The following is a 23,251-nucleotide window of genomic DNA, read 5'->3' on the forward strand; positions in this document are numbered from 1 at the left end:
CAGCCTCCCTAGTGGATGACTGTTCCTCATGGCCACAAGTGCAAAAACAATCTCCTCTCAGGCCAAAAATAGAGAGGAGAGGAAAAACCAAGCAGTTCCTCTGAAATAAGGGAAGGCTTGGAAGAACTTGAAAATAGCGGAAGCAAGGAGAGGCAGATGCCAACCCTCTGACAGGACAGCTCAGGACCCCAACGACAGAGGAGTCTGGCCCTGGAAAACCTTGCCTGACTTTCACACTGCTCTTCAAACTACTTTCCTGCCCTCCCTGTTACTCTGCCATTTAAATGTACTACATCTTCGTCTGTATGTGCTTAAAAAGAAAACAGATAATAAATGGAATGGAGTTAAAAAAAAAATAAAGAACAGAGTTGAAAAGATTTCTTATCTAGTGTTCTTAATCCAAATATTAAGTAAAGACAATTCAAAGTCAAAACATGATTGTGGTGATGGCACAGTTCTTTGTTTTTATATATATATTTCTTAAACAGTTTTATTTATTTATTTATTTTTTTGTGAGGAAGATCAGCCCTGAGCTAACATCCATGCCAATCCTCCTCTTTTTGCTGAGGAAGACCAGCTCTGAGCTAACATCTATTGCCACTCCTCCTCCTTTTTTTTTTTTTTTCCCCTCAAAGCCCCAGTAGATAGTTGTATGTCATAGTTGCATATCCTTCTAGTTGCTGCATGTGGGACGCGGCCTCAGCATGGCCGGAGAAGCACTGCATCAGTGCGCGCCCAGGATCTGAACCCGGGCCACCAGTAGCAGAGCACACGCCCTTAACCACTAAGCCACGGGGCTGGCCCCTGTTTTTAGTGTTTAGATTATGTTACCAAATATTTCATAGATTTTGATTACTGAGCATCTGTACTCAACAAACATGAATTAAGGGAGCAATAACAAGTATAATATTATTAAGAAATAATATAATTTTGAACCCTGGTAAAATGAAGATTGCAAAATTTTGGGTATTTTTTAAAGTCACCCCTTTATATTATATTTATATGACAACTCTTTATATTATAAAATCCCCAAGAGAGAAACAGAAATGCTGCAAGTGCATTACAGAATATCTTGTCACTGCATCCTTATCCTTGCCTCCACTTCCTCCTCTTCACCCATTTGGGCATTTTTATTTGTGTTAGGTGTGGGGCAAGGCCCTGGGAGCACAAAGAAGCTTTGGCCATTCTTGTCTTTGATGAAAACACCCTGCACCTGACATTTACATAGATACATCACCTCTATCACTATGTGTCCATCCAAAAATATATTAAGTCCTAACTATTCTGATTGTAAGAAGAAAACAGAAATAAAGTGCTCTCTTCATAGTGCGACACTGCTTAAAAGATGGTATGGATGGGGCCTGCCCCGTGGCCTAGTGGTTAAGTTCATCGCACTCTGCTTTGGCATCCCAGGTTCAGTTCCCAGGTGCAGACCTACACCACTCATCAGCAGCCATGCTGTGGTGGCAACCCACACACAAAATAGAGGAAGACTGGCACAGATGTTAGCTCAGGGCAAATCTTCCTTAACAACGACAACAAAAAAAGATGGAATGGAAACTGCCCACAGCAACCCTAAAAACAAAATAAGTAAACACAATTGTGCTCCTACGCAACTCAACTGGTGACAGAAAAGGGAGACATACAGTGGGAGCTTCATCCATGGAACTAGGTGGGGATAGTGGAGCAAGGAGTAGGCCTGGCAGGTGGGTTCTCTGAGGGCTGGCACACGGAAAGTGTCTTTACCTATGGCTGTGATGATTAAAGCCAGAGGGCAAATGTCATGGTCAAGGGAGAGGAAAGTCAAGCCTGAGGTACATTTCCAAAGCCAGTTGTCAAAGCTGGGGCCACTGAAGTAAGTATTAGGGCTGAGGTATGCAGTCAGACAGGGTCAGAGGAGTGGGATGGATGAATTTGTAACTCACGGTCAACCCTAGGACCAGCAGCTACACATGGTAGGACAAGAGGTAAATGGTGGCGAGGATTTTAGGGGGTTGAGGAGAGTAAGGGGGATTAAGGGGATGTTAATTCTCACAGTGGGGCTTTTATTTATTCCCAGTGCATATGTATGGAGAATAACATATGTATAAAGAGGAGTCAGGTTCATCCACAATAAGCCAGTAGAGGATGGACAGAAATTAGAATTGAACCCTCTTCTGAGACACAAACAAGCTATCATTTTTACATTAAAAGATTTCAATTGGGTCCATGTCTCTGTGGTTCCAGTGAAGGTAATAATATGTCTGATAATTATTGTTCTTACCCACAAAAGACAGAAAGAACAGGACCACTTCCACAGATCCAACCAGGCCTATTTTCAAGATTCCAAGCTACCAGGCAGATTTGCCATAAGAACAAGGGCATTTTTGCTTTTTCTCAGGCCAGGAAATGTGTAAAGCAATCTGGCCATTCACAAGCCATTGTAGAAACTCGCTGGCTACTCTCATGGGGTGGTTCAACCCTGTCTGTAGGGACACAGTCATGGCGCCCATGATATTCAAAGCTCTTGCATAATAAACATTCTCATGAAAGAAGATGAAGGAGAAAGGCCATTTTATGACATAGTGAGGTGCCCCTCCACTGGGGGTAGTCAAGTGGAGGCTGGATGCTCAAGTCAAAGGCACTATAGAAGACATTTCCTTCCCTGGATCAGATAGTTCCTTCCAGGTCTGAGATTCTCTAGTCTACTTGTAAACTATTGTTGACAAATGGGATGGAGAGAAGTATCGTGTCATGAGACAAGCTACATTTAGAGCCAAATATGAAAAAGGAGTCCATCAAATGAGCTCGAAAACTAACAGTCTTTTTGGAGCCAAAGAACAAAGAAAATTTCCTGGCTCCTACCTTCCTGCCCTAAATATTCAATCCTATAATATCCACGTCTGCTGTGGGTGTGGTCAAGAGCTTTGAGCACTGGACTTGAATCCATAGGAGACAGAGAAGACCATGATTCCTAGAGGAAAGAGAACTGGAAAAGAGCTATCTCCAGTCATTGATCTGGTGTAGCAAGGTAGATGACTCCATTTTGCTCTGAAAGGAAAAGAGTTTATAGTCAGATATGTGCATTTTTCCTTATAGCTCAAAAATAAATTATGCAATGTTCAACAAAATCTGAGAAGCATTGACATTTTTAGTCTGCTTTGTCAAGATTCTCTTAGTACTTGACAAATTTTCACTCAAATTCACAAACTCCATAAGATAAAAAGCAGGAACTCACAGTGTATATCATTCTTGAGAGAGGTGTGTCATTGTAAAAAAAAAAAAAATTTTTTTCCTTCAGCAGCTATCATTTATTAGATTGGGATTAGTGCTGTACTTTACAAAGAAAACATTAATGACCTGTTAACTCTCTGAGTTGATTTTCTAATAAAGGAGTTGGTTTCACTTTGATCTAATAACATGCTGTGTACAGTATCACCTGAATTGGGGTTGAAGTCTACGGCTATGAAACAAAGCCAAGCTCCTGGTCCACACTGGGTTCAACCCGTAATCCAGGTTACACTGTGATCAGCTTGAGCACCTAGTGAAGCCAGAGTCGGGGAAGGACCTTACAAGACTAGGCCGCATGCTCTCTAACAGCAGAGGTCATGTCTGGCTTTTGCACAGCTATATCCCAGAATCCAGTACAGTGCCTAGAACATAGTAGGTATTTAATACATATTTACTGAATTAATGAATTTTTCCCCCAAGGTATCAAAAGCCTCTATCTCTCTCATTTCTCCTTCCCCTTTCCCAAAGTTATCTATTCTTCAACATTTTATGTGTTGAAAGATGAGTTTAGAAGAAAAAAGACTTTCCTATGATTGGGGCAGAAAAATGTTGTCAAAATGGGAAAACTTACTGAAGTCTTGAAACAGAGGACAAAATGTCCTTAAAAGTCAATAGTAATTAATAAGGATACAGTTTAGAAAAAGACAAATCAAGATCACTATGTATTCTCTGACCCAACTTCTAGGGGGACAGTTCACCTGGACAGGAGTTATAAGCCTTTGTTGATGTCAGGCATCACCTATGAAACAGACCACTCTCCTTGCAAGCATTATCCGTGGTGTGTGTTCCCTGTATGGTGGGAGAGGTGTTCCAGGTCCTTATGTGATCGCAAAGCAAAGCCCAACCCATTTCTAAATCGGCTTAGAGTGGCAGGCACAGAAAGTAAAAGTGGAGCTGCAGAGAGACCATCGGCAGCCCCTAGGATCTTTCCACATGCTTCTCATCTCGAGGCCTTCTTCTCCAGACTAGGACGCTGACTCCAGCCAGGGCAATAGCGAGGACAATGGACCCAGCGACAGCTTTCATCACCAGAGGGATAGTTTCTGATTCTGAAAGCAAGAAAATGAGGAAAAATCAACAAGTCATTCTCCCCTTCTATGTTAATTTCTGGGGACTTTTGTCCCCCGCTGGTCTTTGGGAAGCCCACCACTATTTTTCTTACTGTCACTTCTCACATCATAGTTCCGTGTAGGGTAATCATCTAAAACAGTGGAACAGCAGTTCTCAAAATGCGGTCTGATGCCCCAGGGGTCCTTAAGTCCCTTTCAGGGAGTCCATGAGGTCTAAGTCATGATTTCCCATTTTTAATCTCAATTTCTCACCTGTGTACAGTGGAGTTTTCTAGACATCCCATGATATGTGATAACATCATCGCTCTGACAGCTAAGGAAGTATGTGCTTGTGTTTTCTTGTGTTTAAATTTTTTTTAATTTTTAATTTCTAATACAGTAAATAGAATAGATATAACCCACATAAGCAAAAAGTTCTTTGGGGTCCTCAATAATTTTTAAAGTATACAGGAGCCCTGAGACCAAAAAGTGAGAGAACCTCTGATTTAAAGGACCCATTTCAAAGCATGCAGTGATCCACACTTCCTGCTTGCTCCCTTTCCTCAATCTCCCCTCCCCAGACAGCCACAACCCTGTCCTTACCCTGGGGGACCTGAAGAACCATGTGGAGGCCACAGTGCTCCACATGACAGGAGTAAAGTTCGCTGCTCTGAGGATCCAGCTCAACTGATACCCATGTCTGATAGGTCCCATCCCCACTGGGAAGAATGTCTCCATAATCCATTTCTTGCTCAATTTCTTCCCCATTTTTCATCCAGATCATGGAAATTTCTGGGGGGTAAAAGCCATGAGCTCTGCAGAAAAGAGTTGTAATCCCTGGAAAAATTTCTCTGCGATTTATTCTGACCAGTGGAGGCTCTAGGAAGAAGAAGCTGAAGTTAAATAGAAGTATCTTTTATGTACTGAGCATACAATATTAGAACTTGGCAACTGGGTTTCCCAATTAATTTTCTTCATTGCAGGAAACGTCTAAAACCAAGAATGACCCAGAACCCAGGTTTATCAACAACAAACTTATTTATTGTGTCCTTCCTACTAGGGCAGTATGCTTGGGAATGACAAATGTGGAGCTGAGCCATGCTCTCTGCTCTAAGGGGAGAAAAGGAAAAGGAAAACTGGGCTGCAAAATGCACAAGCAACTATTTGTGATGAACAAAAGATGGGAGATTAGAACTCAGCACTCCTTTTTCTCAATTCTGTGTGAGTGCAAATAGATATCACGGCCGTCTAAGCTCAGCCTTGGCTCTGAACCGCCTTGTGTACTTGGGCTGGCACTTTGGTGATTGCTATGGTCTGAATGTTTGTGTCCTCCCCAAATTCATATGCTGAAATCCTAACTCCCAAAGGCAATGATGTTAGGAGGTGGGGTCTTTGGGAGGTGCATAAGTCCTGAGGGTGGAACTCTCATAAATGGGATTAGTGCCTCATAAGAGAGGCTCCAGAGAGATCCCTAGCCCCCGTCCACCATGTGAGGGCACAGTGAGAAGTCGACAGTCTGCAACACAGAACACACCCATCCGACCATGCTGGCACCCTGATCTCGGACTTCCAGCCTCCAGAACTGTGAGAAATAAATTTCTGTTGTTTATAAGTTACCCAGTCTGTGGTATTTTGTTATAGCAGCCCGAATGGAGGAAGACAGCGATTGTCATCAGGCATAAACATATGTAAGGTAAATTATGTCATGGTTATGCCCTCGAAGGGGCTATAGAAATTCACATCAGGAGGGGCTCCAGCAGTGACAACAAAGAATTGTCCAGTTGTGGTCTTGCTTCCTCTTGACTATCTGCTAATTTTCCATATGGTGCTGTCCTTAACGCCTCCTGCTGACACTGGGTCACATCCAGACGGGAGCCATACAGAGCCCGACAGCATGCCTGGAGGGACTGCTTCCTGCTCATCTCTAAGACTCGCCTCCTCACCCCACTTTGCTATCTGCCACCCCGATACAGGGAAGAGCCTTCACCTCAACGATACCTTCCTTTTCTTTTTTCCTGAGGCATGAAATTTAGTAGGGAAAAAAGGCTTTCCAATATTAAAAAGAAAATACAAACTCCACCAGGTGAGACAGTGCCTGTAAGGAACTGATCCCAGATCCTTTTCTAAGAATGGGCTTTGACCAAAGTGTTGAGACCCTATGAGGACACTCACGGTAGATAGAGAGGAGGCTTGGAGGGGGAGCAGACACACTGAAGTCAGACTTCCTACACTCTTCCCATACAACCCAGGTACCCAGGCTCCCCCATCTTCCCAAAGAGCTCCCCACCCCAGAGAGAATCAACAGGATTAGTATTAACCCTCGAATCCCAATTCAGAGCAACTTTGTCCTAGTTTCCCTACCTTCTTCCCAGGGCTAGATTCACTGAGAGCAGTAGGCCAGGCAACTGGGGGTTCTCTTTGTCTGCAGCCAAAGGCGATGCCGCTCATCAAGATCAGCAAGTGGAGACTCATATGGCCCCTCTCCAGATCTACCTAGCCTCGGCCTAAGATGTCTTAGTGATTAAGCATCCCATGCAACCCGAAGTTGGCCATAGATTTCAACCAGATCCTAAGCTGTCAAACATTCTTCAGTCTGGCTACAGTAATAACATTTAATGTGTGAACAGAGACCTTTCACATATAGCGTTTCACATCAATTTCTGTGAGGCAGGCATTATCACATCCATTTATTTTACTCAAGATTATTGCTTTCTTGGCCTAGCATCAATTAGCCCACTTTTTCTGATAACAAGAAGCTCTTCTCCTGACAGACACAAGATATACATTGTGTATATAAAATTTGTCCACCCCACTCTAACATGTGCTTCTGTTAAGAGGTACCAATCTTAATCCTGCCACCCAGACATAACCCAAACTGTGTGCACTGGTTATCCTCTCTTTGCTAGCCCCCCGACATAGTCTCTGACTTTCTGTGCCCTGCTCTGTGCCCCAGGAGCCTGTGCTCATCAGACTGCGCCTCCAGGACTCCCTTGCCCCCCGCTTCTGGCTGGGTTTGGCCACTGGGAGGAGCATCTTCAGCAAAGATCAGAGAACTGGAGGAGAAAGGGGTTGAGGTCTTGTCCACCAGTTCCCCAGCCACTGCCATCTGCCAGTGACCGAGCTCCTCCACAGCCACAGCTCTTGCTAGAAGGCGCCTCCAGGGTACCCCCCTCGCTGGGCTCTGGTAACAACAGTCCCTCCCCTTGCCCTTCAGATCTATGGTGTGTAATAGTTTCCCTCTGTTACAAATCTCTGGGTACTTCACTAGCCCTTACTGTTTCCCTCAGTCCTGATTATACCTCTGTAGATAGTCCCATTGTTGAATTCTCCTCAGTTAAACTATTTTGAGTGTGTCATTTAGTTCTTGCTGGAACTCTGTTACCCATGGCCAATCTTAGAAATTTATCCTGATGGTCACAATGATTAGTCCAAGAGGCGGCCCATGATCCAACTCAGGCCAACCAGAGTCCTCCTGTGGTAAAAAATTTTTTGTAACTAGAGCTGGGAGAGAGAAGCCCATTCTTCTGAGGTGGTGAAGCTACGAGGATATGAGCTTGATGCTGGCTGCCACATCCTCACCTCAGAGAAAGCCATTCAAATCTTGGTTTTAATTCCCCGGGTCCCCATACTGCCCTGATTCCTGCCTTTCAAATAGCTTCCCTCTTTTTGCTTACCCAGTTTGAGTAGGTTTCTGTTACCTGCAACCGTTACGATTAAGATGAGTATTCAGCTAGGGAGCGGGGGAGTTGAAGCTCAAACTCTAGTCATCTACCTCCACAGCTGATGCTCTTGGACAGAGAGTCCACGCTCACAACTGTGGCCCAGATGCCTCCCCAGGGGCCCCTCACAGCTCTGGAAAGTCCCGCCACTAAAGATCACCCCTGTCGGAAAAGGCACATTGTGTCTAGGAGTTTCCCGTCACATGATACAGACATAATTCACTTTGAATAAGATTATAAGTGAAAAGTTCTGTATTAACTAAAAGTTGAACAATTGAATCATATCTTTAATGTATAAGATGAGCTTTTTACTGAAAGGAATCTTATCATAAATCCTTTAGTAAAGCAAAGACTCTCAGTTTGTCTTCTTTGTAAGTCCAGATTTTCACTCATACTGGTGTTGCGTGAGCCCTTAGTAACCAAACAACTTATCAGAATTGCTCCACTTCCCAGCTTATCACTGACAGGAGATGGAAGGATTTGTTTCACTAGATCCCCAAAAAGGAGGTGTCCCTGGAGGTAGTCCACTCCATCAAGAGAAGCAGAATTGCTGAATCTTGTCAAGATGCTGATAAAAAGTAATAGGGCAACCTGAAATTAACAATCCAAAGATTGTTTTTTGATCCAGTGCTGGTTGAATCAATGGATACGAAACTGCAAATACAGAGGACTGACTGCAGACACAGTATTTGCTATATTTAAGAAGCATTCTTACATTTTTTTTTTAATTAATGTCTCCTTGGCATCTATTGAGATGTTACATGGATTTTCTCCTTCAGTCTGGTGATATAGTAAAACATTCCTAAAGTATCTTAGTCATGGTAAATTATTCTTTTAATATACTGCTGGGTTCTAGCTTCTAATATTTTATTACGAATTTTTGTAGGTATAGTCATAAGTAAGATTGGGCTATAGTTTTATTGAATGTTATCTTTTTTAGAATTATGATGGTTTTATAGAGAAAAATAAGAAGCTTTCTTCAAGCTTTAAAACAGTGTGAATAGCATAAACTGTCTGTTCCTTGAAGGTCTGAAAGGTTTCACAAGGCTTCACTTGTGAAAACATTTTGGCCTGACACTTTAAGGACAACTTTCCCTATTCTTTCGATAGCTGTTAGTCTATAATTTAGATTTTCTATGTCTTCTGGCATTTACTTTATTAACTTACAACTTGCCCAAAATAGTCCATTTTTATTCAGACATTTACTCATAATTATTTTTCATTCCTCCACAGCTATAGTTAAACCCCTTTCCTAATATTTTACATGTGAGTTTTTTTCACACTTTTATCACAAATCATGGAAGGATATCAACTACCACCAGTTATCGTGTGCTTATACAATTTAATCCTCACAAGAAACTTATGAGGTAGGAATTTTTATCTCAATTTTACTAATCTTTAACTCAAACTTTTCTCAGGGTGACATAATTAGTTAAGTGGCTAAGTTAACCTAGTCTTAGTCTGCCTAGCTCCAAAGTCCATGTTCTCTCTCTCTCAACATGCAATAGTGAGTGCCTTTCACTAAGATGATGCTTTTAAAATTCTTACTGGTAGAACACTTGATTAAATTGAGCAGAGATGGATCTGGCTCTCTAGAGGAAGACATCCCACTTTGTACAAGAGAAAGTTTAATGAAAGATTTTTTAAATTGATTTAAAATATCAAAATTTTTCCAGTTCTTGAGGAAGGAAATAAACTTAGTCATGTGTTCATAAGTGAGAAGGAAGAGGAAGATTATACAACAGATTCTAGACTTTCAACTCATCTTTCTTCAGTGATTCAGTCTTTTCTACACCAGCTATAAAATGTTGTGTAGGGGCCGGCCCCGTGGCAAAGAGGTTAAGTGCGTGCACTCCGCTGCTGGCCGCCTGGGTTTGGATCCCGGGCACGCACCGACGCACTGCTTGTCAGGCCATGCTGTGGCAGTGCTGGAGGAAGATGGGCACGGATATTAGCTCAGGGCCAGTCTTCCTCAGCAAAAAGAGGAGGATTGGCATGGATGTTAGCTCAGGGCTGATCTAGCTCACAAAAAAAATAAAAATAAAAACAAACAAACAAACAAATAAATAAATAAAATAATATGTTTCAAAAAAAATCTGCATGTTACTTGAAAGTTATATTTTAAAATGCAGAGATTGAAGTTCAAGGACATTACTGAAGTTTTAGACGTTTTAAACCATCCAGTTCTTAACTATGTCCTTGCAATGTAGATCATCTGGCCTTTTTTTTGTTTGTTCCCTTCCACATGATAAATGCTGAGCAGAATGCTAACATCCTTAGGCAAGGTCTTACTTTAAAAATGTATAGGAGCCTCTATGGAAAACGGTATGGAGATTCCTCAAAGAATTAAAAATAGAGATGCCCTATGATCCAGCTATCCCACTACTGGGAATCTATCAAACGAACCTGAAATCAACAACAAAGAGGCTTATGCACCCCTATGTTCATTGCAGCATTATTCACTATAGCCAAGAAGTGGAAGCAACCTAAGTGTCCCTCGACTGATGATTGGATCAAGAAGATGTGGTATATATATATAATGGAATACTACTCAGCCATAAAAAAAGACAAAATTGTCCCATTTGCAACAACATGGATGGGCCTGGAGGGGATTATGTTAAGTGAAATAAGCCAGAAAGAGAAAGACAAACACTGTAGGATCTCACTCATATGTGGAATATAAACCAACACATGGACAGAGAAAACTGTATTGTGGTTACCAGGAGCAATGGGGTTAGGAGGTGGGCACAAGGGGTGAAGGAAGACATATATATGGTGATGGACAAACAAAAATGTACAACCTAAAATTTCACAGTGTTATAAACTATTAAAATATCGATAAAAAAAAGTAATAGGGCAAGTTTTCACAGGGAGTTATAGGTCACAGCAGTCCAACTAATAAGATGGATTTCAGAATACGGTGAATATAACCTAGATTAGAGGAAGTTATGTATAAGACCAAGGGTTCTGAGGATGCAGGGACAAGGTGTTGTCCCTTCTCTTTACCTGTCCTCTGCAGGGTATCTTTCCCATACTCTAGGAATCTCTTTAACCAGGCAATACATTCTTCTTCCAACCAATTCTTTTGATATTGTAACTCATGCCGATTGGCCTCCCATGCCTTCTTGGTGATGTGAGCCACATTATCTACAGCTGTCCAGGAGAGGGTGTCTTTATTGAAGATAATGAAATCCTGTCCATCATATGCATATTGGAGAAATCCCGTGGTGCTACCATCCTCCAGCAACTCACAGCCGATCATTCTCTGGTAAGTGTGAAACCCTGGAACGCACATGCAGGCCAGAAAGGGGTTTACACAGGGACGTAGAGGTGGGCCCCCAGGTGATGTGAGTGGGGGCATGGCTGGAAGCATCCTCTGCCCCAGAATACATCCCCCCACAGGCCTGCCACGGCATCACTGAGTCTCCAGGAGGTTCCCATGACATAAGCCCATCTATCAAAAGATATTTGCGGAGTACCTGCTACATGCCAAAGGAACATGATAATTCCTGCCTTGGGGAGTTATCCCATAATGGGAATGACTAATTGATAAACTTTATAGTGCAGTGGAGGAGGGAGAGATATGCAGGAGCCAGAAATATCCCTGGGGAAGTTAATGCAGTAAGTCATTATGCATAAGCAAACAACTCACTAAGTCTGGCCACCAGGAAATGAGACACAGAATGGCCAAATTTAGGATGGGAAAGGAGAAGATACAGGTCAGAAGCCTGAATAGGGATGGGGTAGGGATACGAGGAGCGAAGGACAAAGGGCTCCCTGAGAAGAGACAGACAATTTGGAAGATGCATAGGGCAGAGGGCAGGCACTGAACCCCATCAACCAGATTGTCCAACCTTTGCCAGAAGCCACAGAGAGTGCAACTCAGCTACTGCTCACACTTGCTGTCAGCCCAGGGACCTCTCTGCCGGGGTGGGGACCAGTGAGGGAAAGCGTTCATCGCCGCTGCATTCATCACCTGAGTGATTGTAGCGACTCTGCAGGTGCTTCAGTTCCATCTTGAATGTCTGCTGCCAGCTCCTCAGCAGCTGAGTGTACCTCTCCCAGTGATCCGGTGCGAGGTTCTCCGCCATCCACGAGGCCCGCGGCTCCTTCCGCCGAGAGATACTGTCATATGTGGTGATGGGGTGAGAGTCCACATACCCAACTGAAATAAACTCAGGAATCCCATGGCCAGGATCCGAAACGCCCAGGCGAAAATATCTGAGAGAGTGAGTCCCTGGGAGGGAAGCAAAGGAGGAAGATATTAGAGTCACAGATGATCCAGATCCATAAGCTGCATTCCATTTAATCCTCACCTCAGTGCTCCATGTCCAGCTGCACCCATTCCTCCCAGGACCCAGCTGCCACTTGCTCTTACAGAATCACAGAACTACAGGAACTGGGACCTGGAAAGGATTTTAGAGCTCCAGCCCAAGACTTGGAGCCTTTTTGATTCAGGTTAGGAAACATGAGAATGAAATTTTACAGGTAATCTCAACTTGTAAGTGAAGTAGAGAGTGGTGCTCTGGTCTGCAGGAGAAGAGCCCAGGACCACCCATTGGGCCCCCAGGGGGAGCTGTCCCTAAGGGACTCTGAGGGTTTGAAAACCCTGACAACCCGACTTCCTTGTTTTATCAAAGAAGGCTCTGAGTGGATAAATGAGGGCCCCACTCCACCCCTGTGTGTGCCCGTGCAGGCGTACACACACACACACACACACACACACACCAGGTCAGTCAGAGTGAGAATTCACATAAGGACTCAGGCCTTCTGAGAAAAATTTTTAAAAGCACAGTGCTTTTCCTGTTATACCAAACCACCTCTGTCAACCGTTTTCTTATTCTTTCTCTACTTTTTCTTCTGGCCAAATATCACTATAAGAATTGTGTAATCACTAAGGGTCAAAAGTAGGCTAAAATGAAACAAAAGCATTTGGCTCTCTCTGCCACTTCCACACTGAACTTCTCTCAGCTCATCCAAGAAGCTCACGGTCTGGTGGAGACAGACAAAGCAGTTTCAAAGTGGTGTGATCGGTGCTGTGATGGAGTCAGTGTGGGGCATGGGCCCTCAGGGGAGACTTTCCAGAGAAGGGATGTCTTAGTGAAGATCTCAGGGAAAGGTAGGAGGTGAGCAGGCAAAGGGGCTGGGAGGGGACACAGGAGGGAGGGTGGTGGGAGCAGAGCAGAAACCACATGTGTACGCAGGAGGTATGAGAGTGTGGCTGTGGGAACAGTTGGCCGAGGACGGCTGGGCACAGCAAGCATCGCAGAGACTGGGAGAGACAATGCCTGGGAAGTAAGCAGAGCCCAGGCTGAGAAGGCCCAGGGCCTCCATGCTATGCCCAAGAGCTGCAGACAGAAGGAATGCAGCAACGTTGGCTTTCGTCCCTATTCTGCTCACTGTTCTCTGGAAATGCCCATCTCTAAGCCTTTTGTATTGTTACCTCCTGCCATCCTGACCCATCTATTTTTTTTTCTTTTTGTGAGGAAGCTCAGCCCTCAGCTAACATCCATGCCAATCCTCCTCTTTTTGGTGAGGAAGATTGGCCCTGGGCTAACATCTGTGCCCATCTTCCTCCACTTTATTTAGGACGCCGCCACAGCACAGCTTGACAAGCGGTGCGTCGGCGCACGCCCGGGATCCGAACCCGGGCCGCCAGTAGCAGAGCGCGTGCACTTAACCACTACGCCATGGGGCCGGCCCCCATCCTGACCCATGTAAATCCTTCCCAGTCATCAAAACCCATCTCCAAAGACACTCCCAGGACCAGCCCTGACGTTTGCGTGGCCAAGGACAAAGGAGATCCAGAGATCCAAATATTTAAAAGGAATAAATCAAGCTAACAAACTGTTAAATATGTTCTATCCTCCTACCTTGACAAATATACCTTCAAATGACCTCAAAAGCCAAATTCTGCAGGAGAAGCACCCAGGACCATTCAAGTTTAAAAATACCAGACTTTGTGAAATTCTAAACCTGAATGAGGTGGCACAGAGAAAGCTGGCCTCCGTCCTCCAGCCCCCGGCCCTCGACCTGAGACTCACTTCCTTCGCTGCCCTCCCCTAGCTCCACCCAGCCCTGCCAAGGGCCTTGTACATACACATAAACACCGCTGCTCTCTCATTCAAGCTCCATCCACAACACTGCCTCCTGGCCACTCCTCGGGCCTAGGAGAGCCCTCACCCACAGCATAGTCCATCCTTAGGAGAAGGGAACAAAGAAAGAGGCCTGTGTCAACCTAGCAGCCCTGAGTCATCTGGGCAGTGCACTCCAGACACAGGGTGACCACAGGGACTCCTCGCTCTGCAGGGAAGGATGCGGCGAGGGGAGGGCCAGAGTGGAGCCCTCTAAAGTGTGGGGCCACATCCACGTCCAGGGCCTTCTCTTGCCTGTCTAATCACTGTTCTAGACACCACTTCCCCAAAGTCCTTTCAGACTGCCTGACTCAATGCTGTTGTCCCCTTTGTGAACTCCCTGAGCACTCAGATCTTCACACATGGCCCTGTCACTGTGGAGAACCGTGGACGGGTGTCAGGCTCCCATTCCCCAGGCTGAATGTCACTTAATGATGTTCCCTCCATCCTCTTCATTTATAAATATATATTTAGGCAAAAGAATATTGAATTTTAAAACATCAGCTCATAAATTGTTTGGGTCGGCTTTTGTGCATGCAAGTCTGTCTATAATTTTCTTTTCTCTAAAACTGTTTCTACAAGAATTTATAACGTGGAGACTATCTTTTAGAACTGACCACCCCAAGGCTAGGGTACCCTTACCTTAAGCATGAGGGGACACAGGATTCCCTGAGACTGAACCAGGCCTGCCGGGCCCCTTTGGACCAATCGCACCAGTTCTGTGAATGCAGTGCCAGGTCCGCTTCCTCCCTGTTCCTCCAGCTGGGGCGGAGGCAACGCGGCAGGGTTCAGAGCAGGCCCCCAGTCCCACGGGGCCCCTCCATGGATGTTGTATCCTGCATGTAGGCTGCAGTGCTGAGCAAGATGGAGACTGGTCTCCCCCAGGCTTGGGCAGAGCATGGGGCCCCCAAGGCCCCTCTGCACTGCTTTGACCTTTTACCTCTGCCTTTCCCTTCCTGTGGGGGGTGGGGGCTAGGGAAGCAATCCAGTGGAAGCCTCTGAGGTTGGACATAAGATCATCATAAAAGTGTTGGGTTTTATAAAATTTATTACTTTATGGTTTCTTAGAAAGTATTATCCCATATATTGGTTTGTTTGTCCCTTGGAACAACCTGCGAAGGATTATTATCCCCGTTTTACAGGTGAGAAGTCAGAGGTTCAAAGAGGTTTTGTAATTTGTCCAAGGTCAAAATGTTGGTTCTTAAGAAAACAAGAGCCAGGGATTGAAGCAGAAGAACAAATTCTATCCCCAAACCAATAGTTACCATAGCCTGCCTTCTATTCTCCTTATCATTGCTTACCTTCTACCCACTTCTCGATCCTAAGGCACTTAAGAACTGGGACTTAGCTTTTTTCCTTTGTATTTCCTGCAGGCCTAGCAGAGGGAGCTTGGCACATGGTAGGAACTTCGTAAATATTTGTGAATTAAATTGTTGGCTAAACATTTTATTTCTCTGCTTTGAAATAATGAAATATGCTGAAATGAATATGAATCTATTTAACCTGGAACTTACACTTTAAAAAAGTACTTTTCATAAACAGCTGGCTGGTGAAGGGGAGCAGAGGTGTACATGCTTGAATCTGCAACCGAATCTGAAACAGTTCTATTTCTCCACATCTGGAAAGGTTTTGTGGCTACTCTGCAGATATGCAACTGTTTAAAGATGGAGGCAAAAGGAAGAACAAGTCGTGAACATCAGTTCTCACACTTTCTTAGTATCCATTTGTGTATTCAACAAACATGTGAGCATCTCCTCTGTGCCAGATACTGTTCTGCCCTTATGGAGCCTACACCCTAATGGGAGGAGGGGAGGAAGACAGACAATACAAAATGAATGAAATATACAACATGTCTTTCAAAAAGTGCAACGGAGAAAAAGCTGCAAAGATGACTAAGCAACACAATTTTAAACAGCAGTGGTTAGGAAAGGCCTCCTCAAGAAGGTGGCTTCTGAACAAGTGCCTGCAGGGAGTGAGGGAGTCAGGCAGACATCTGGGGACAGCAGTCCATGCAGGGGGACAGTACAACGGCCCTGAGGAAAGGACACACCCGGCATGCTCCAGGAGCAGCAAGAAGGCCTGTGGCTGGAGCTGACGGAGGGAGGGGAAAAGAAATAGGTAGGAATCGCTCCCACTGTTATTCATAGGAAAAAAACCTCACAGAAATCAAACTCCAGACAAAAAGCGGGAGAGGAGAAGGAAGAAGGAAATAAAAAAGAGACTATGTTACTGAGCTAAGTTGGATTGGTATAGAACTTCCCTTGGAATCCGGGGTTCCTTTTACAACCTCTGGGGTCCGCATTCCTAGTAGATGCCAACAAGCAAAAAAAAAAAGTATTAATGACTTGGGGCTTCACCTCTCAATGGGAGGATTTATTCTAAGTGAGTACCACTGACATCATCTTCACACATAATATTTACAAGTCATGTAACTTTGCTTTTTAATAAAAATATAACTTCATAAAAAAACCGCATTATCCAGAGTTTATAAGAGGTAAATAGAGAGAAATAGGGCCTGTTGACAATACTAAGTACAGTGTAATGTCCTTTTCTCTAACCTCAATCTCAGTCTAATTCCTGGTCGTGGAGCAGTTGTTCTCCACCAGCCAGCCCTGACTTCAAAGGCTGCTCTGCCCCTAAAGGCTGGCCTCCATCTGCCAGTCATCTGCCCGTCCACCCCTCGTACCGCTGCAGTGTGGCTCTGCTCCAGGACATCACAGCCCTCTCCCCTTCATTTGCCATGGATTCAGTTACCAACCTGGTGTATCCACAGGTACAAGTCTCATTTGCTCCTTAGTTGGGCTTCCAAGATGCTATATCAGCTGTGATGGGAAGTTGGTTGACAGATATTAAGTCAGTAACTCAGAACAGTAAAGACAGGAGAAAGTCCGCGGCGGTACCCTTTCTCTCATGGTACATTAGATTGTATGATAATTTGTCTCCTATGGATATGTTGCCCAGGTGATCAGATTTCTAGCATAACTATGACGGTTGAATCATCTGAAAAGACCTATATTGGACCATTTTTGATCTACCAAAATGGCAATTTCATATAGTTCAATCTAATCTTCTGATTCTTTCTTCTTGCTCCAATAATTACGCAATTAGTGTTTTTCTCTCCCTTTCCATGAACAGATCATCAGCATCAACTCACTTATCAAACTGAAATCTACAATTTAGAATTTGGTCTTCTGTCCAGGCCAGCCACGCTTCTTCTCAAAGGGTGTTTGCTGCCCTGTCCTGATAGCCCCTGATAGACAACGCTGGAAAGCCTGAACAACACAACCAAACAGCTCTTAGAAGACCAGGTGCAGTGGTTACTTTATGTCCTCAGAGATGTTCCCTTTAACCTGTAGATTCACTAGTCGGGTCATTTTTACAAAAGGCTGTGAAAATCACCGGGCTGTAAAATAATTAATCAAGTGTTTTCAGGTGTTCATCTCTGGGGGCAATTTATATTTATTGGGTATCTACCATGTACAAGGAATTGTGAGGCAATGTCAAGAAGAGAAAAACAAATCAGACACCAGTTCTTCCCTCCAGGAACTTACAGTATTATTGGAGAACTAAAGCATGTAACATAGATAAATACAATGCAATAAGACATGGCAGCGAGCAGTCAGTGCCACAAAAGAGGTACCAACAGAGTGCTCCAGAAGCTCAGAGAAGAGAGATCCTGCTCGCATGTGAAGGACCCAGAAATGTTCCAAGGAGGAGGTGGCAAATCTTCCATGAAGTTGGGCCTTCAATGAGCCGTGAAGAGCAGCAGCCTCTGAAGCATAACTATCAGAACTGCATTGATTTATTGAGTAGCTACTATGTGTTGTGTACCATGCTAAGCCCGTGATAAACATGAGTTTCATTTACTCCTCACAGCAACCGTTTGAGGTAGGTCTTATAATCCCCATTTTGCAGACAGAAATAGATGCAGAGAGATGAAGAAAATTGCCCAAGATCATCCTTAGAATGCATAAGTGGAGGAGCCAGGAATCACACTCTGATTTCTCCTATGGGAAGTCTCTCTGCCTTAGACTACCCAACGGCCCTAATGCAGGGGCACTTTCCCAACCCAGGCTCTGTCTCAGGCTCCTCGCCCTGTCATCACTGCTCTCTCTCGCCCCCTTGTGTCAAGGATGACTCTCTGTCCCTGATTTTCCCAGGCTCCAGATCTTCCTACAAGTAGCTGTGGGTCCCGACTGGATAACCAGGTCAACAAAGTCCCGATTATTTGTTGGCCCTCCCAAATAGCCCAATGCCTTATTACAGTCAAAATGATTAGGATTCCTGGGAACTACTCTTTGGAATTTCAGGCATCATGGGAATGAGGGGTAGAAGTGGATGGCGATATTTTTAGTTAAGAGGACCTTTGGACACTTTTCAACCATGCAGTGATGTGGATGGTTCAATGCACAGCAAGAACTGCTAGTCCCTCTCCTAACAACTCGTCTAACTACAGGAACTCAGTAAGGGCCTGAAAGTGCTGAATGTGACAGCTTGATTTTTTGATTTTTTACTCCTTTGAGGTTACCCTTTTGGAGGTTACCAATGTCTCCTTTCATATAAGTTTTATTATTTTCTGAATTTCCAAGCTGCTAGGGATAGAGCAATGAACACATCAAAGTCCCAGCCCTCTGAGCTAATTTTTAGAAGGAAGACTGGCACTAGATAAATATGTAATATACGATCAGGTGGTGATGAAAGTTGAAAGCAGAGAAGGGAGATAGAGTGTGAAGAGGACTGCTCTTTTAGATAGAGGGACTAGGAGAGGCCTCTCTGAGCAGGTGGCATTTGAGCAGAGATGTGAATAAAGTGAGGAAGTGAGTCATGGGAGAAGAACCTCCAGACAGAACAGCAAGCCCAAGTCCTCAAGGAGGGTGCATGCTCCACATGTTTGAGGAATAGCAAGGAGACCACTGTAGGGCCATGTAGAGCTTTGGAGAATAAATGAATGAGCTCTGGTGGGTTTTTTCTCAGGACTCTCTGTATACAATGATGACCATATGTCTCACATTTCTCAGAAGAATTCCAGTTTTATGAATTTTATTCTTTTTAAATTATTCATTGAAGATGTAACAACATGTGAGTTGATATGTATACTCTTGAAAGATTTTTAATAATAAATATACACTTAGACATCAGAAAGAATGTCCTTTGTCATCTATCTCAATTTGAGTTTTATACAGCAAGAGTTTAAAGAATCACGTGTTTGATCTTTAACCTAGGCCCCTTCCCTCCAGTTCTTGGCAATCCTCTGGAGAAGAGGATTGAAGTCAATGGATTTTAATGAGAATAGACAGATATTCCAACTGGTCAGAAGAAAATCTGCAAATTAGTTGAATTTCTCAGATTTAGATAGATTCAATGTCAACTAAGAAGAAGAGGGCCTTAAGGGAGTGAAACATTGTCTTGGAGAAATTTCTACTGCCTGTACCTTGGCAACAGCTCCATGGAAACAGACTAAAGCCTAATAAAGTCTATAGCAAATGCCCTTATTTTCTCATATTAACTCTTTGAACTCAAGGTCATTTCTAAGCAGACAATCTGCAAGTCAGTCTTTTAACACGAGCCCAGTTGGCAACTTAGGGAGCTTATCCATCATCAGTCCTTGTCGGTGAAAAACTCCATCATTTGTGAAGCAAACTGATACATTCATAGTATTATGAGTAATACCAAGAGACTGACCTTGGTTATTTCAAGATTAAACACAAACCACATATGGCTATGCAAGAGAGATCCCATTCATGCCCCTGGCCTAATTACACTCACCCACATTACCAAATCACGGTTTCACACAGGCTGAAATGAAGAACAGGATGAGTTGTAAAGCATGAAACATCTTTTTTTTTTTATACAAATTCTCCAACTACAGTAAACCACAGTTGCAAATTTGTTATCATTATTGCTGCCCAAGTTCTCTATGGCTCACAGTCAGATGATTTCAGTTTCTTAGGGACATTACCTTTGACTATAATTCACTCCAGAAGCATTTATTAAGTGCCTATTGGTCACTAGGTAGTGCCGGGGAAAAAGAAGAGAAAAACGAGGAGAGCTCTCTCTGCCTTTAGGGAGAGCCTGGAAGGAAAGATTTTGTAAATAGAATACTGTAGAACTGTGACCAGCAGCTATGGGAGTACAAAAGAAGGAGCAGTCACCTGCAGGCCACAGAGTCAATGAAAGCAACACACAGGAAGTGATATTGGAGGTATCTTGACATTTCCTGGACTTGTGACCCCAAACACTCTGCTATCTCCTCCCTGCATTTGCATGTCTAGAAGCTCCTATTCAGGGCCAGCATTAGGCCCAAATATCAGGTAGACCAAATCTTTTTTCATAACCCTATCTCCCTTCCCTGTCAATGTCCCTCAATGTTCAAGAATGCTCAGTCAGGGTCCTGGCAGGAAACAGCCTTCACTCCAGATGAGTCACATGAAGAGACATTAACGAAGGGGCTCCTTGCAGAGGTATGGGCAAGGTTAAGGGAACAAATGAGGGATGATGAGGCACCAGAAGCTAGCAACTATGGGAAGTCGTTACCACCCCTAGGGCTACAGAGATAAGAGTGGCAAATAGTGTTACAGAGGCCCAATGGGAGCTAGAACCATGAAGAAGGGGCTATTCAGGGAAAACAATATTGGGGAGGGACAAGCTAGTATCAGAGACATTACAGAAAGAGAGGAAGGAGGAAGGAAACACCCCAACCCCTCTTTCCTCCCTGCTCTCTGATCTCTCTCCTTTCAGCATCTCCCATTGGATGAACCCAAACAGAAATCAGCCTGCAAGACAGACTAGGTGATGCAGTCTGTAGCAGTCAGCCTCCCAGGGCACAAGACGGGACAGAGAAGGAGGGAGTCTAAGGAGTCATAAGGAGAATAACCAGCACCAAGTGACCTTTCCTGTCCTTTATAGCTGACTGATTTTATTTCAAATTTTTCCAATTATCAGAGTGCCAAGCGTCCACATCCAGAGGCACTGTGATATTGTGGAAAGCCTTTGACTGCAGGCTAGACGACCTGGGTCTACTTCTGACTCTGCTCATTGTGTGAGCTGAGTCAATCTCTCTAGGCTGAGGTTTCCTCCTCTTGAAATGGGCATATTTTCTTAGCCTACAACAAGGGTTAGTGACACCATGACATGAAAGATTATGTTTAGAGGATATCATGGTCATATTATGGGAGAGTTCTTTGAGGATCAACAGAGGTAATAAATAAGCTTTTAACTTCTAGAAATATCACCCTTTTCCTCCCTCTTCCCTTCCTCTTTCCATCATCTGTCTCCTACCCTTACCCCACAATCTTTCCCATTTCTGACTTGAATGGTGGGACTTTTCTGGACTAAATTTCTATAGAAGCAGGAGCTATGTCTGTCAAATCCCCAAAAGTGCCTGGCACATAGTAGGCCATCAACAGACATTAGTGGAATTAATACACAGATGATTTGAAAGAGTTCCTTCCTGTCATGTTCTTGAGTTACCACACATGGTGGTGGCCCAGACTGAGTTCTAGACACTATCCGCCAACCCACCTGGGCATGCAGGCTCCTAGCTGGGAGAGCACTTGCTTAGGGCAGAGAAGCCTGGTGCTTCCAGCCCCTGGGCCTTCTCACATATTTGGGGCAACAGAAGGCATCTGCTTCCCCAGCGACACAGGCCCCAGAAACAATGTAAAACTCCTCCTTCTACTCAGTTGACGTCCCTTGCACCAAGTAAACAAGTCTAGGACCATGGTTTTATCTTTCTGGGATCTTTTGTTACAGGTAGGGCTTGTGATGAGGAGGGAAAACATAAATAAACCTGAACAATGATCTGCTCCACTGTTCAATGCCGGTGAAACTCTGACCACATCCCCAGGAGACTCACTAGGCTAGTAAAGAGGAGAAACAGAAGTAAAACAAAAGATATGAGCAGAAAAACAAAATAGGAACAATGCTCAGAAGGAAAGTGAGCAAGTTACTAGGAGGGTCTTTCCAGAGGGGCTTCCACCCCCTCAGGTGGGTGACATCAAAATCCTACACACATGAACTGGGAAACTGTTCAGCTAGTTCGTCACTCCTACAAGTCCTGGGTTTAATAAATACACCTTTCCGCCCCGGCTTCTTGATTATTTCACCGCAAATTTTGGGAAGACAGGCTGTTCCCCCTAGGCTGCCTCAGCTTTGGAGTTCAGAGCAAAGAGAACTTGGATACTCACGAGCATCGCTATACTTCACCGTTAATACAATGATGAGAGGTAACAGGGGCACCATCAGTCCCCCCAAAGTCCTTCTTTCTTGGATTCTTTTAACCAAAACACTGACAGGCCCCTGCTGATTGTTCAAGAACCTATATACCATGCGCTCTTCCGTGATTTAGCAACTGAGCACAATCCGGGCCCTCTCCCAGTAAAAACAGGGGAAATGCTTAGTGTCATCAGTTGCTAGGTAGAATAGAGAGAGACCAAATGAAAGAGCTGACTCCTTTCTGTGGTGACTTTTAACCCTTCGTTGGTCTCAGACACTGCTTGTTCCTTTTGGTGTGTCTGTCTTGATTGACCTTGTTGCCAACTTTTAAATATTTATAGAGCACAGCTATGTGCAAAGCATAGGGAACACAAAGACTAATAATAGTCTGTCCCTCAGGGGGCTGGAAAGAAAAGAAGACTTTGCTTCTTCCCTGGACCTTAGATTTTGCCCAGGGTCAATGGTGGAGATTCACACAGAGTTCCCAGGACTTGGAACTCCCTGCTCTGGCTTCCTACAATGCTACAGTCCAAATGTCTGATAGAGCATGTATCACTCAAACTCTCCTGTCATTTTTAGCTTAGGTCTATCTTCCCTGCTGTTCTAGAACCCAGCATAATAAGCTCAAAAAATACTTGTTGAATTTTTGGAGGACAAGAAAAAGGCCTAAAAGAAGATTCTGAGGGCCCAAGATCAAGCTGCGACTACACTATCCTCAGGAGAGCATGACAAGTTGGGAAACAGAAACTTCAGCTTATCCAGGGAGCTGGTGGACAAGCCCAGACAGGAAAGAGGAAGCAGAGGTGAAGGGAAGAGATGACAGGAGGCAAGGGCACCAGGCAAGCTGGCTTGAGCTCTGGTCCAA

At 44.2% G+C, this 23,251-nt stretch overlaps 1 protein-coding gene across 3 annotated transcripts; it reads right to left on the reverse strand.

Moving 5' to 3' along the window:
* Positions 1-612: 612 nt before the first annotated feature.
* LOC131404835 (major histocompatibility complex class I-related gene protein) lies at positions 613-22,485 on the reverse strand. Of its 3 annotated transcripts, XR_009219858.1 has the most exons (7): positions 22,359-22,441; positions 15,687-15,826; positions 12,015-12,275; positions 11,045-11,320; positions 4,923-5,198; positions 3,969-4,319; positions 613-3,030 (listed from the first exon to the last, which is right to left on the reverse strand). XR_009219858.1 is itself a non-coding variant. In XM_058539928.1 (5 exons), exons 1-5 carry the CDS (start codon positions 22,411-22,413, stop codon positions 4,189-4,191), a joined length of 999 nt encoding a protein of 332 aa, XP_058395911.1. In that variant the 5' UTR covers positions 22,414-22,485; the 3' UTR covers positions 3,058-4,188. The 3 variants fall into 3 exon arrangements, 1 of the variants encoding a protein (XP_058395911.1); XR_009219857.1 differs by lacking the exon at positions 15,687-15,826 and having other exon boundaries at positions 22,359-22,485; XM_058539928.1 differs by lacking the exons at positions 613-3,030; positions 15,687-15,826 and having other exon boundaries at positions 3,058-4,319; positions 22,359-22,485.
* Between the last annotated feature and the right edge of the window lie 766 nt (positions 22,486-23,251).

The sequence above is a fragment of the Diceros bicornis genome, chromosome 4, assembly GCF_020826845.1.
Source record: "Diceros bicornis minor isolate mBicDic1 chromosome 4, mDicBic1.mat.cur, whole genome shotgun sequence".
Taxonomy (NCBI): domain Eukaryota; kingdom Metazoa; phylum Chordata; class Mammalia; order Perissodactyla; family Rhinocerotidae; genus Diceros; species Diceros bicornis.

Coding starts and splice junctions, on each gene's coding strand:
- LOC131404835 (XM_058539928.1), bottom strand. CDS start 22,413: ATGGTGCCCCTGTTACCTCTCATCATTGTATTAACGGTGAAGTATAGC. Junction 11,321..12,014: donor GAGTCGCTACAATCACTCAG/GTGATGAATGCA, acceptor TGTGCGTTCCAG/GGTTTCACACTTACCAGAGA. Junction 5,199..11,044: donor AGATACCCTGCAGAGGACAG/GTAAAGAGAAGG, acceptor TCTTCTTCCTAG/AGCCTCCACTGGTCAGAATA.